The sequence below is a fragment of the Protopterus annectens genome, chromosome 4.part0 (genome assembly GCF_019279795.1).
Source record: "Protopterus annectens isolate FY-2018-M chromosome 4.part0, PAN1.0, whole genome shotgun sequence".
In the NCBI taxonomy this organism is placed as follows: domain Eukaryota; kingdom Metazoa; phylum Chordata; order Ceratodontiformes; family Protopteridae; genus Protopterus; species Protopterus annectens.
Window position 1 is genome coordinate 563581394 of NC_056733.1, and position 15644 is coordinate 563597037.

General features: G+C 36.2%; 1 protein-coding gene across 1 annotated transcript in view; it reads right to left on the reverse strand.

The window, feature by feature from the left end:
• ANKRD13A (ankyrin repeat domain 13A) overlaps positions 1–15644 on the reverse strand; it is a 1453295-nt gene that overhangs the window by 1236352 nt on the left and 201299 nt on the right. The window contains exon 2 of the mRNA XM_044068498.1: positions 1178–1313. Coding sequence (XP_043924433.1) covers positions 1178–1313 — 136 coding nt within the window. The remainder of the gene's footprint in view (positions 1–1177; positions 1314–15644) is intronic.

The window sequence follows — 15644 nt, forward strand, 5'->3', positions numbered from 1 at the left end:
CCAAGTTTTCGAGTTTTGTTTCATTTATTGCTCCAAATGGGAATCTGATTGTCAAGTCTTAACAGTAAACCTATATATATATATATATATATATATATAATGTAATATATGTATATGTATTACATATATATACACACACACATATATATATATATATATATATATATATATATATACATATATATATATATATATATACATACATATATATATATATATATATATATATATATATATATACATACATATATATATATATATATATATATATATATATATGCATACATATAGCTAGATAGATACAGATAGACATATGCGCACGCACGCACACACACACACACACACACACACACACACACACACACACACACACACATATATGCATATACTCACACCCACGCATACAAAAGGCTGTTCTACATCAGTAATGAAGCACTAATGTAAAACAGTCCAAATGCTCAATAATACCACATGTTGTTGTTAAGGCGACATTTAAGACTCTTAAAACAAAAGAAATTCTGTGTAACTAAATGCACTTTGCTTCCATGTATCTGCAAACAAAGAAAGGTTGGAGTCACATGTTGGTATACTACATCTTGCCTTTGTCCATTGCTTTACTTCAGCATTAGCACTTCACAGGAATTGCTCACTAAATGTACGTCATTCTTGGTGACTATCCCAATTTTAAATATGTCCAACTGTTTATTTATTTCCCACCTACTCCCCTTTCATAATTGTGAGCATTTTAATGCAGCCTTGCTGCAGACCTCTAAATGTTTGAGTGGAGCTGGCACTGCATACAGTTAACCCCATCAGCTACCTGAATATTTCTATTGAGAACCTCAGCAGCATCAATAAAAGATGAGGCCAGAAAAAATAAATAAATAGATAAATAAAAGCTTAATAACTTTCATAACTGTATTGCATAACAACATACCAAGTGGCAAGAATCAGAATGAATCCCCTGAAAAGAGGCCACTAGCTTAATGGGACTAAGCCAGCCAACAAAGTGTAAATACATAAATAAAAAATATATATGCAATCTGTGCTCATGAAAAGAAGAATGGCTTATAACATTTTATTCCATCTGTTCCAAAAGTAAAATTAATTAATCTGCAAACAGCTGTAGAGGGATAATACTTTTTCCTGGAAATACAGCAGCGCATTATAAACTTACCCGTCCATCCTCTTTTGTTTTCTTTTGTGATATCTGCACCGTGCCGAAGTAAAACTCTGACAGACTCAATGTGACCAAGTGATACTGCAAGATGCAAAGGGGTACGACCTCGACAATCAACTGCTTCAATATTGTGCTGTTCCAAGAAGATATTATACTTAAAACAATGCATTAATTTTTCATATATGTATAAACCTGTTTTACAAACTTTCAAAATAAGCAGTACAAAAATCTATCTGAAGTACAGTTGTGTAAATACACTTACCATAACTGTAGATATTCAAATGCTTACTGCTGCATTAGCTTAAGCGAATACAGGTTATATCCTGCTAAGGATATAACAGTCAGGCAGTTTCCAAAGCTTTCAGGGCACCTTTCACATGTACAAACCATTAGTCAGCTCGAGCTGAGCTGAAAAAATTAAGGTTTGGGCACCAAGCCCTTAACAGCTTTCATACCAACAGAGAGAGGGTGGCTAAATCCCTGAGAAGGATGCTGCTTGTAAAAGAAAACTAAATGCCTATACATAGGCATAAAAACATACAAAAATAAGAGGGATGAATGGAGGGAAGGAGCAGCTACAGCATCAATGATTATTTGAACAACTGCTGCTATGGTAAGTTTATTTACACAACTGCATTATGTTCTTTATATTGATCACTGCTGCAGTAGCCTAAGCTATATAGGTAGAGACTGGAAAGAGGAAGGATGAGAGTCCAATGGCCCTAGCAAACAAAAAGAAAAACTCCTGCGACCAGCATGGCTATGAATCAAATGTTTAATGACTGACAACAAACAAAAATAAAAAACAACTGGTAAGCACTTTCGCAGTTAGCACGACCGCTTCCTCAGAGCATGAATAGAACAAAGCAAATTATCAAATTTAAAAACCAAAGCAAATGATCAGATTTAAAAACCAAAACAACCAATCACAATCCTGAAACACTTAATGATCTATGTAATTCATAGCTATTACAGTCATAAAATATATTTTATGTGAAAGGAAATATACAAAAAAGGCATTTTATTCTTGAGCGAGTTAACAACTTCTGCATCTCCAAAGGAAAAAAAAACATCTAAAAGATATTAAAACTCTACCATCAAGACAGTCAGCTGTAGTTATCTGTGGTCTGGATATAGCACACATCCCTGGTCACATGTGAGTAAATCCAGTTTGTGAGGAAGACTGTGGTCATTCCCCCCAGCTGTTTCCATTAGAAGGGATAACCACTGTTGACTGGGCTAGAAGGGAATCACCACAATGATCTTTGAGGAGTTCTTCTGAATCTTCAGAATACCCTGGATATTAGTGGAAAGGGTTGGAAAAGCATACAGGCAAATAAAAGCATCTGTCTTCTATGCCTTCTTGTACAGAGTCCTGGACCAAAGTTTTGCCAAGTGTTTATTTAAGGTGGAGAGAAAATTATCTATATGAGGTGTTCCCCAGAGATGGATCACATCTTGGAAGATCACTGATTCGGTTTCTATTTGTGAGGGTCTGTCCTGGTCCTGCTCAGTTTGCCTACCACACAAACTTGCTCTGACAGAATGTAGGATGCCTGTAGAGTGAGACTACACAGAAAAGCTATTCACAGACTACTATGACTAGTCTGTAGACAGGGTGAGATCTGGTTGTCTGTTGCTTGTTTATGCACCACAAAACAGAGGTGTTATCTGTAAACACTTGTACAGGTCCTAGGAACTCCAGATGACTAAGAGACTTGACATCATTTACTACAAGAGCTAATAGGGTTTTTATGTTAATGCGTTTTGGTCTGTCTCTTTTGTTCCAAAGACCATACACTTTTATTCCCACTGACACTGCTCCCCACGCAAAGTCTGAGGCATCTGTTGTGACTGACTGTAATGCAGTGGGGGGGGGATGAGAGACCTACATTCTGAGGAATTTGGTGTCTTCACCACACAATTGCCCTAAAACCGGAATCTGAAAAGTCACGGGATGTTGATGCTGGAACCATAGAGATTTCAGGTACCACTGATCTTACTCGTGGAGTTGTAAAAGAGGTACCATGAGTATCATAGACATCATGCAAACCAAAATCCTGAGGAATTCCCTTGCTGAGATGGAAGTCAGAGAAATAAATCAGGAATAGCTCTACAAACAGCTTTCCTCTGGAAGAAAAGCTATTCCAACTAAAGTACCCAGAAGTTTCCCCTGGAAACAATCCTGTGAGATGGAGTCAGAAAAGACTTCTGAATGTTCACTTGGAATCCCAGCTTGTGTAGGAGATCCCTTACATAACTGAAATACTTTGCAAAGATAAGCAAGTTATCTGAATAAGGAGAAATACGAGTACTTTGCAGTTTGCAGTACGGTCACAGGAGCTAGACACTTTGAAAATATACACTTAGAGCATAGATAGCTCAAAGGGTAAGACACAGAACTGATAATGGGATCCAGATACTGAAAACCTTAAGAAATGTCTGAAATCTGGATCTTTAGGAATGTGATGACATACATATTTTAAATCTAAGGTCACTAGGAAACTTAAATGGAGAATAAGATATAAGTTGTGAAGACAACATCTTGAACTTGAAAACTATATCAAAATGAAAAATCAAACCAGAATTATCAAAGGCAACTGTGAAAAACACCAACACAGTAAGAAAAACAGTTTATTTAGCGCTTTCATCCACCAAATGGCTGGACTTCCTCAGAATACAAACCAGACACTGAACAAGCATATAAATACCCACCCAATTAAAGTCAATAGCACCAAATGATGAATTCATTGAATAATTGATGCTTAACGCATAAAGACAAAATTAAAGTAAAATGCTTAATACTTATAAAAATAATAAAAACAAAAATGAAAACATACACAATATATGCTATACATGTTAAATATTTCTTGTAAACCATAAATATATATATATATATATATATATATATATATATATATATATATATACATATATATACATATACATATATATATATACGAATATATATATATATATATATATATGTGTGTGTGTGTGTATATACAAAGTTGAATATATAAGGTTACTAAGTGCATATAAAAATACATGAGCAGTACACATGAAAACCATATTATACAAAAAATGTATGAAAATATATGTGTTTAAAATTTTAAATGGCAAGCATAGATTTAAGCTTGAGGAGTCTAGCAATTGAAATGACATCATTAAGACGTGGAGACCATGCAGCATTACACATAAGCTGCCATCTGAGCTCCAGAAATTCAAGAAAAATATCACGGGGACCACCTCTAGGGTCAACATCAACATTATCTAAAACAGAAAATTTAAGTGAACGCAAAGGAAAACCTTTTATATGGCTATAAAGGGCATTTCGCTCATCCTTTTTACTAATGTCATAATAATGCTGATAAATCCTGTACCAAAACTGTCTGATGGTTTTACCAATGTAAAAACAAGTACACTGTTGGCACAAAGCAACATAAACAATGCCCTTACTATCACAATTGAATCTCTTCTTGTGCTTGATTTTACCATAACCATGTACGGCATTCAGTACCCACAAGAATAAATTTGCACTGAGAACAGTGACCACATTTATTTACTCTACCTGTGTATGAATTGGACACGATTCTTTCAATCATAGTTATAAAACAGGTATCTTTTGATAAGCCATCAACGGTCTTTCACCAAGTTTATTAAAAATATTCCCATCACATTTGAAAACCTCCCAAAATTTATTAATGATGCACTTGATTTCCCTGTATTGTAAATTAAATGGCAAAATCAAGGCCTTACCATGAGACAAGTTGGTAGATACCAAACCAGAATCAACAGGATTAACAACTTGAACTACGGACTTGCCAAAAAGGGGGGTATAAAACCCAGATGATCTCTTCCCTGTGACTTCAGTAGTTATTTCTGTTTAAAAAAATCCTCAGGATAAACCCCTCCACAAAAACATGTCAAATAACTTACTGCATTCCTCTAGAAATAAACTTTCTTGACTAACCATCCTGGCCAGTCTGACACATTGGCCTTTAACAATGGCCTTCTTTTGATGGATAGGATACCAACTCTGGAAATGCAGGTAAGACTTTAAAAAAGTCGGTTTCCTATATAACGTGGAATCAAAATTACCTGATTCCCTGTTCTTGGTAAGAGTGACATCCAAAAAATTGACCTGTGTGGCATCAACTGACATTGTAAACCTTAAAAAATCTGTAGAAGAACTGATGAATTCAAAAAAAGCTTCAAGTCTTTCCTTGGTGTCAACCCAAAAAAATAAAGATGTCATCAATAAAGCGTTTACATAAACACCAACTATCTTTGAACTCAGAAGAAAAAATAAAATTAGTTTCCCAAAAGGCCATAACTATGATGGCAAATACATGTGCACAAGCAGCACCCATGGCAACACCCTGGATTTGCTTGAATAAATGGCCCTCAAAACTAATAAAATTATTTTGCAAAACTAAATCCATGAGACTACTTATAACCAAACTTTTATCATGTCCAAGAATAGGCACTAAATACTGAAAAAAACAGTCAATGCCAATATTATGTGGGATGCTGGAGTATAAATCTTTGACATCAATGCATACAAAAAGAATATCTTCTCTATATAAACTGTCATTAACATTAGATAAAAAATCCCACAAATCCTTTAACAAAGCAGGATAATTATTAAACACACGCTTGGTCTCTTGATCGATATATTTAGCAATAAAGAATGTCTTGGACCCTTTGGCATCAACTATTTGCCTCAGTGGGGGATCCTCAAGGCAATCCTGTTGATTCTGGTTTGGTATCTACCAACTTGTCTCATTGTAAGGCCTTGATTTTGCCATTTAATTAATAATACAGGGAAATCAAGTGCATCATTAATACATTTTGGGAGATTTTCAGAAGTGAATGGTATATTTGCAATAAACTTGATGAAAGACCGTTGGTGGTTTATCAAAAAGATACCTGTTTTAAAACTATGATTGAAAGAATCGTGTCCAATTTATATATAGGCAGAGTAAATAAATGTGGTCACTGTTCTCAGTGCAAATTTATTCTTGAGGGTACTGAATGCTTTGTACAAGGTTATGGTAAAATCAAGCACAAGAAGAGATTCAATTGTGATAGTAAGGGCATTGTTTATGTTGCTTTGTGCCAACAGTGTACTTGTTTTTACATTGGCAAAACCATCAGACAGTTTAGGTACAGGATTTATCAGCATTATTATGACATTAGTAAAAAAGATGAGCGAAATGCCCTTTATAGACATATAAAAGGTTTTCCTTTGCATTCATTTAAATTTTCTGTTTTAGATAATGTTGATGTTGACCATAGAGGTGGTCCCCGTGATATTTTTCTTGAATTCCTGGAGCTCAGATGGCAGCTTAGGTGTAATGCTGCATGGTCTCCAGGTCTTAATGACGTCATTTCAATTGCCAGACTCCTCAAGCTTAAATCTATGCTTGCCATTTAAAATTTTAAACACATATATTTTCATACATTTTTTTTGTATAATATGGTTTTCATGTGTACTGCTCATGCATTTTTATATGCACTTAGGAACCTTATATATTCAAGTTATTATATATATATATATATATATATATATATATATATATATATATATTTTTTTTATGGTTTACAAGAAATATTCAACATGCATAGCATATATTGTGTATGTTTTCATTTTTGTTTTTATTATTTTTATAAGTATTAGGCATTTCACTTTAATTTTGTCTTTATGCATTAAGCATCAATTATTCAATTAATTCATCATTTGGTGCTATTGACTTTAATTGGGCAGGTATTTATATGCTTGTTCAGTGTCTGGTTTGTATTCTGAGGAAGTCCAGCCAACTTGAAAACTATCACAAACTGGTTCAGAAAAGAAAGGTTCAGAACTGGTCTCCAGGAATCTTCTTTGTCTAGCACCAGAAACAATCTTGAATGAAATCCTTAGCCTAACTGCTTTTATCACCCCCATGATAGCATATACATGACAGGAAGGAAAAGAAGACTTTGGTCTGGTGGATGAAGAGGAATCCTCCAAAAAGGGGGCAGTCTCTCCCACTACCATCTGTACCCTTGACAGATTGCTCTCAGAGCCTATTTGTCTGAGACAATCTGTTTGGCCAAGAGAAATGGAAGTTCAGACTTTCTAGAAGAATTAAAGGACTGCCTGGATGGGAGGGAAGTCCCTGACATAGTCATTCAGGACTGGCCTTTGTTATGGGGGGGGTCTTGCTTTTTTTTTGGAACCTCTCTGCCACTGCTTTTTAAAAGTCTGCTTACCAGCAGACTGCTGGGACTGTGGATTTTGTTTTTTTATTGGAAGTTATAGAGGGATCACTGAATCCCTTGGTAAATTTGGAAAAGGTGGGTGGAAAACCTCTTCCCCTGAACCAGCTTTTCTTTCTCATAGGATCACATGGGATTACTAGGCTATCAACCCTACTGGGCCCTTTTAAGCCTAGGCATGTATCCCAAAATAACTGGCCAGGTTTTGCACCCCTAGATTTTTGTGAGGGTATACATAACTCTGGCATGAGTAGTTGAGGATTTACAGGGTACCTCACTCTCTAATACAGACATAGGTGCCAGACCAGGAGCAAATTTACGACTTCCCATTTGGTGATCCAACTTGCACTTGAACAGGTACAGTGAAAAATTCTGCTTCATGTGGATGGGGAAGCCTGTTCCACAGAAGGAGTCAGTCTCCGAGACATCTACCTGTTGCCCCAACATGTCTCATTTATATAGCAGAAGAGTGGATTGTGTGTTTCTGATGCTGTTTGTTTTGTGGATGTGCAACACGTCCATTAAGGATGGATCAGAGGATGCTTTGGAGGTCAAACACAGATCACCCTTCAGCGACCTATAGGAGAAAGATTATAAGGATAAGGCTTTAAAAGGTGGCCTGCATAGAACATGTTACCTACACCATGTATTTTTTGTTTTGTGAAAAACTTTTGTGAACACTCCAGTTGTTGCATATGCCTGTTCAGGAACATACTAAAGGAGCATTCTATTCTATGATTGGTCTTCTGAGGGCCAAGTGCAATGAAACAATGACATATTTGGACCTAGATGGCATACCTTTGCTTACAAGTTGTGCAACATAAAAAGACGTCCTTACTACAGTAGATACATGATGGTCAATGGCCAAGCACAAGGTTCAAAATTTAGTCATCTATTGAAAGGAGAATTCAAAATGTAATTTTTGAGATTCTCTGGGAGGTTTTGAGAACACAGCCAGACTAATCTCCTAACAGTTCCAGTGGTAGCAGCCCTGGGAATGTCAACAGTACAGTCGTGCACATTTCAAACAATGGGTAGTCACTTGAGAAGTAGAACAGACTAACTTACACAAAGCAGATTTCTCCTCCCCAAGGGGAAACAGGTGCCAAAATATTCCTCATCTTCTCACAAGTGGCAAGCATAAATTTAACATACGAGCTTGACAGTGGAGAATTCTAAAAACAAGTGTTGCAGAAGAATACACTTTTTTCTCACACTTATCAAAAGCCTTCCCATCCTTGTCAAAAGGAGAAGGATTGGTATTAACTGAATGTTTAGCAGTAGCTGGATTCACAAAACCAATAGCTGCTGGGTCATATCTGGAATGTGTATATAAAAACTTAAGACTGAGGTACTTTGTATAATTTATTTATATTTTAACACCTTTACCGACGTACCACTGCGGTGGTGGTGCTGCGGTAGCACTGTTGCCTCACAGTTAGATGTTGCCCGTTCGATTCTCAGTTAGAGAGTCTTCTGTGTGTCGGCATGCGTGAATGGGCGTTCCTTCGTTGAAGGTTGTGCGTTAGGCCTGGCAAGCCAGCACGTAAAAATCTACTGCCAATCATTAGCGGACCGGAGTTCCGCTGTGGTGACCCCTAACCGGGAAAAGCCGAAAGACACAAACAAACCGACATACCACTTAAGGACATAGGCAAACACATATTTATGTAAAAGAAAAAAACATGTTAACATTCACAGTTACAAACACTGTTCTGCACATATTGTTTCCACAATTTCCATTTTTTTCGATGTAATTCATTCCTACCCTTTTCTAAAGGTCCTACATCCAGTTCTTTTATCTCTGTTACAATATTGACAACTTCAAATACAGTCGGTTATGGCTATTTCCATTTTCTAAGAACTGTTTTTTTTTTTTTTTGCAGCAACTAGAATTAAACGTAACAGGGCCTTATTATGTATAGGCAATTCAGATCCTGTATCCGAGTTCAGAAAAAAAAATAATTGCTCCCCAAAATGTCTGGCAGAGTACTCTGTAAGGAATTCTTAAAGTCAGCCACCTCATTACACTCTCAAAACATATGTTCCCAGTTACTGCTTTCTTCCCCATCGAGCCTCCAACATTTGTCATCTACCTGAGGAAAAAGTATTTGGAGTCTGTTTAGGGTATAAAAATACCTATATGCAAACACTTCCAATCAGAAATTCTTAATATTCTGGACTGCATATTTGGGATCTATACACATGTCCTCCCATTGTCCCCTTGTGAATTGCTTTTCCAATTTCTCTTCCCCATAGTTATCTTGCAGTATTTTAAATGCCCTACTAATAATATCTTTAACAGCAGTTCTCTTCTAGATTCAACTAAAAACTCTACCAGAGAAGGTCTTTCACTTAGGACAACCCATATCACCTTCTCTTTCCCTTTATTCTGACACCAATCCCTGATAAAGAAGGCAGCCTTTAGCCTGCAGTACAAATGTCTTCTTGGCCCCTTCCCATTCTATTACCTTTCCCTCTCTTGTTATTTGGTACCAATACATTGGTTCCTTTGCCAGTTTTCTCCATTAAATTCTATCCCTCGTGCCTATGCTCTGTACCCCTAAGGTCTTTCATCCCTATTGGTATAATCTGATTTCTCCATTCTTGTGTTGGCTTGGTTCTTAGAATACTTTCTGCTACTTTAGGAGTATAATATTCTATATGGCTGTTATTCTCCTTAAGGATCTGCATCCAAAATTGGACTCTCTCTTTATTTCCGTTTCCACCCTGCTTCATCATCATCTTTTTCCTCTTTGAATTAAAGGTCCTGCTTGTGTTATCTATATGAGCCTTACCTGTGAAGCTCTAAAATATCATTTCAAATCAGGATAATTCTCAACCACCTTGTTCTATTGAAAGGATCAATTTATCCCACTTGACGCTTGCCCTCTTCCCCTCTCAGACACAATCCTTCAACTCTTTATTAATTACTGTCCACAATTTCTTATCTGCTTGATAAAAATATGGCTGACCTGTGTATAAAATTAAAGGGATGAAAAACATTTTCACTGCTTCTATCCTATCCATATTCATAAACAAGACCTTTCAGTTTCTCAATATTAGTATTATCTTTAGTCTCTTCCCATGTATCCTTAGCTGCCAAAACAGAATCCTTTTTAACCCATATTAAAAATTATTTCATTATATCATGTCCCCATAAATATGGATATTGCTAAACCAATTCGTGGGTGGATACATAGTTTTCAGCTATAGTTTTTTGTTCTGTCTTCAGTAATGTCATATCCTGAAAAAACTTGAAACTGACTCAGAATGTTCCACAACACTGATATTCACTTTCTGGCTTTATCAGATACAAAACAATATTGTCAGTAAATAAAGCCAACTTTTCTTGATTACTATTACCAATTATATCCTTGAATTTCTGAGTCCCTTATTTTCATTGTCAATGGCTCTAAATATAATGCAAATAACAAAGGGAAAAAGGACACCCCTGCCTGGTTCCTTTGTTCAGACACAATCTATCAGAGAGGAACCCTCCCACTTTAATTTTTTGCCTCTGATCCCTCATACAGCCTTCTCTTTTTCTTCTTCTTTCAGCTTTTCCCGGTTAGGGGTCGCCACAGCTGATCACCTGTCCGCTCATGATTGGCAGTGGAGTTTTACGATGTCGAGTTGCCAGCCCAGTGCCCAACCTTCCACAGACGGCACACATGCACGCACTCACACCTAGGGCCAATTTAGAGTGTCCAGTCCACCTACAGCATGTCTTTGGGATGTGGGAGGAAACCGGAGTACCCGGAGGAAACCCACGCGACCACAGGGAGGACATGCAGACTCTGCACAGAAGGCATCCCAGCTGAGGATCGAACTGGATAACCTCTTGCTGTAAGGTGGCAACGCTAACCACTGCACCACCGTGGCCGCCCCATCCCTCATACAGCCTTCTAATTAACCTTATTATTGTATCAGGGAATGTAAATGTTTTCATTGCCCTACTCATAAAATCCCAGCTTACTCTATTGATTGCTTTCTCTGCATCAAGACCCACCAAAAACAGCAGTATTTTCTTACATTCTGTTTCCCTCTGGATCATCACTGTTCTATTAACATTGTAAAATGTTTGCCTTCCCTCCACAAAACCATACTGATCCATATCTATGAATTCTGACAACACCTTTGCCATTCATTTAGCTACTATAGACATAAACACTTTATAATCATGGTTCAAAATTGGCATTGGGCCTATATGAAGCTGTGTCTGATTGGTTTTTACTGTCCTTACTAATTATAGCCACCACAACCTTCTTCCAGGATGTTGATGTTTTCTCTCCTTTTAAAATAATGTTAAACAAAATCTTCTGGATCGTTATTGCTTTCTCCCCTTCTAGCTATCAAACTTCCACAAGAATAACATCATTTTCCTGGAGACTTTCTTACAGATTGATTATACTTCACTGTTTTTATCTCATCTCCTCCTGTCTTAACTGTTAATTGTTGAACTTCATCTGCCTCTAACCTTGGCATACTTAAGTCTTCCATAAATATTTTTAATTTGTGCTTTTTCTTGATTTCCACATTCCTCTGCTTTATAAATTTTAATAATACTTCCAAAACATCTCTTATACCTCTAAAGGATCTGTGGTTATTTTTCTTGTTATAAGTTTGGCAACAACTCTTTCTACTTTATGTTGCCTAAGTCATTGTGCAATGAATTTTTGTGTTCTGGAATTATTATCAAAAAACAGTTGCTTAATTTCAGCAATCTCTTTAGACTTGTGCATATTTTCTGGACAATTTGTCCAGGTACTCTATTATAATTTTCTCTGTAGCACTCTGCAGTTGTTCCTCTTCTTGTTCTGTGAGATTTCCCTTATTCTGCAGTGCCTAAACCTTTGTCAGTCCCTCTAAATAATTATTGTTACTTCTTAACCATCTCTCTCTTTTATTTCTACCTTATTTTAAGCTCCACTTTCATTTTATCCCACTCAGTAGCTATAACTTCTGAAGAAATGTCGATCTTCCCTAATAACTCTCAATAATTTTCACCAGTCCTTAAATTTCTCTCTTTTTAACACGTAGGTGTGGAAGCCCAGTGTCTCATTTTTACTTCATTACCCTGTAAATTTATCTTGGTCATTATTGACGCATGACCTGAATTAGTTATTGGACGTGTGTCGAAGCTTTCAATTAAATGCACATGTTCCTGTGAAATATAATTTATTTCTAGCCTAGCCCAGTTATTATACCTTGGGAATAATATGTAAATTCTCTCAAGAGTTCCTACTATTGGACTCAAGTCTTTCATATCAAATATTTCTATAAATTTATTCAAAAATCTATCCTCTTTAGCTAAATTTCCCTTCTAGGTCTCCCAGATACATTCTCACTGTTGCAAATCAAGTTCAAGTCCCTACCTATAAGTAACATTCTTTGCTGAAAGCCGATTACTTCTCCCCAAAATTTCTTAAGCTTCATAATAGCAGTTTTAGATGGACTATAAATATATGCCAGTGCAATCTTCCTCCCTTTCAAGTAGCCTTTTACTACCACAAATTACCATTGTTATCTTCCCTCCTCTTCTATCACTACTGGAGCTGCTCTAGAATTTAGTATAAGTACTCCCCGTTTCCTTTGTCCCTGACATTCTGCTAAATATCCATCCTGAAATCCTTTCTTTATCATATTCACTTCTTTCCAAATGTGTCTTCTGTAGCATTGCTATCTGCACATTGCATTTCTTAAAATAAATCAATACTCTTATCTTTTTGTCTATACCTGTGAGGCCATACACATTCCAAAATAATATGTTTAGTGTAGCTATTACGATAAAAATGTTATCATTCTCACCTATTATATATAGCATTTTTTTAAACGTCTCTTTCCAGCTTTTGTGTTTCATGCACGTATTAATGTTTGGCAAGGTGATCTTTTATAGAGTTGTTTCTTGTTATATCTATTTGAACCTATGTTACATTTTACAAGCTTTTTTTGTTTTAGCAAAAACCCTCAAAAAAAAAAAAAAAACAACACACCCCTAGAAGACCCATTAGCTATTAGCTTTAAACAAGCACATAAAACTATGTACATCTTTAAATAATAAAGTTTAACCCTCCCAATAGGAATAATTGCCACAAATCGACAGCTGCACACATCACATGGACATTACTTAAATTTCACATTAAGGCTATCCATGCTAAGATCCATGTTACAGCCTGTGCTCCTACTTAACACTGATTGCTGTCTGTTCTTGCCTTATTTTCATTCCCCTCCTAGACGTAAAAAACAGCATTTATGCTTTCAGAAAACCTTAACTGTTAGCCTTAAAAACAGCTATCTGGCTTTTATTACTTGTCCCTATACTCAGCTTGCCTCCATGTATACACAAGTACAAAATGTACAACTGTTCTCATCTCCAAGCGTGTCAACATACACTGAACATTTACTTGCCATGGGAAAAGTTTTTATTACATTTAATGTCCTCTTATAAACTTGCTTACACAAGAAATTGTTAGTAGATCACGTCAAGGACCTTATTCCAGACATTCACCAATGCAAAAAAGAGAACATTCCATCTCTACATGCATTATAATTTTTGCAACTGTACACCCTATCTCCCACCTTAACAACTCAAGATTACAGCGGATTAACTTAAAGGTGTTTTTGTCCATCTTTTTTCTCTTTTCACAAAGTAATGCCTACATGTTAAATCAAAAAAAGAAAAAAACCTTTGACTACTTTAGTGTCTTTTTCATATACAACAACTGAAAATGCTTTAGTATATAATATGCAATTAAAATTGTTTTACTCACAGTTACTTTTTTACCACTCCCCTACAGTGTTCTTCCAAAAATTAAAGACTTAAGTGAGGTATATGCATTTCTGTCCCCCACATGTTTAATAAAGGCAACAAAGTCCAATCTTTCCACTTTTTCTTGTAAACCCGTATTTCACAAATGTGATTCATGCTTTATAGTTTCATATTTATTCACTAATTTTAGTGTTGTTGGTCTTCTTCCTGTTCATCTCCATCTCCCAACCTCAGACTCTGTTTCAAGTCCAAGGTAGTCATGATTATTCTAGTCAGCTCCAGTGATTTTTTTTTCTTTCTCTCAAGCATTTTCCTTTGGAACACTGAAAAAGGTTTCACTACCAAACACTATCAGCTATATTATCAGAAGAATGAGAAGCAGAGTCCCCTTCTGTTTGATGCCTCGCTTTTTGTTAGATAAACTTGTGTATTTCCTCCTTAGTCTGTTCTATGTAAAAAAAAAAAAAAGTTATGTACTTACCATAATGTTTCATCTGTATTGTCTATTTTCATTTATCCTTGACATATGGGTTCAGTTCCAACATCTCTCAGGTTTCACTTCTACCCATAATCCCTTTCTCTCAGTTACCTCACACTGAGTTTGCAGATTAGAACAAAACGGTATAGATTACGAAGCTTTAAAGGAGAGCACATCTGCTATACCATAAAGACTACAATAAGTTGAGAATACATAATCCATTCTACCAAAAACGTCTTCAAAGGCCAGGGTTGGAGAGAGGGGAGAAAAGGATAAATGAAAATGGACAACATAGATGGAACATTATGGTAAGTACGTAACTTCCTTATCTGATGTTGTCAATTTTCATTTTATCCTTGACATATGGGGCAGTGTCCCCAGCTACCTTAGACCTTGGGAGAACTCACAGAAGGATATTTCTGACCACCACTGAACCAAAGGATTCTCTTCCCCTAGAGACCAAATCCAGTTTGTAATGAGTAATAAAGGTATATGGAGAAGCCCAAGTTGCTGCTGCACATATATCATCCATTGAGGCTCTACACTGGAAAACTGCTGATGTGGCTACAGATCTTGTAGAATTTGCCTTAACAGGCCTTGGCAAATCAATTTTCTTTTTATTATAGAGGAAGCATATACAATCCTTGAGCCATCTGGCTAAAGTCACTTTGCTGACTGGTTTTCCAAACCTTGCACTGGAAAAGGAAATGAATAATTGGTTAGATGTTCTTATAAACTTTGTTCTATGAAGATAAAAGTGTAATTGTATGTGAACGTCCAACAAATGTAAACAGTATTCATTTTTGTTAGAAAATTTTGGAATGGATACTAGTAAATTAATAGTCTGAGTGATATTAGACTCTGACATTACCTTTGGTAGAAAGGTTAGATTTTCCATAAGGAAACTATCCTTATGAAAAATCAGATAAGGTGGTCTGCATGATAAGGCT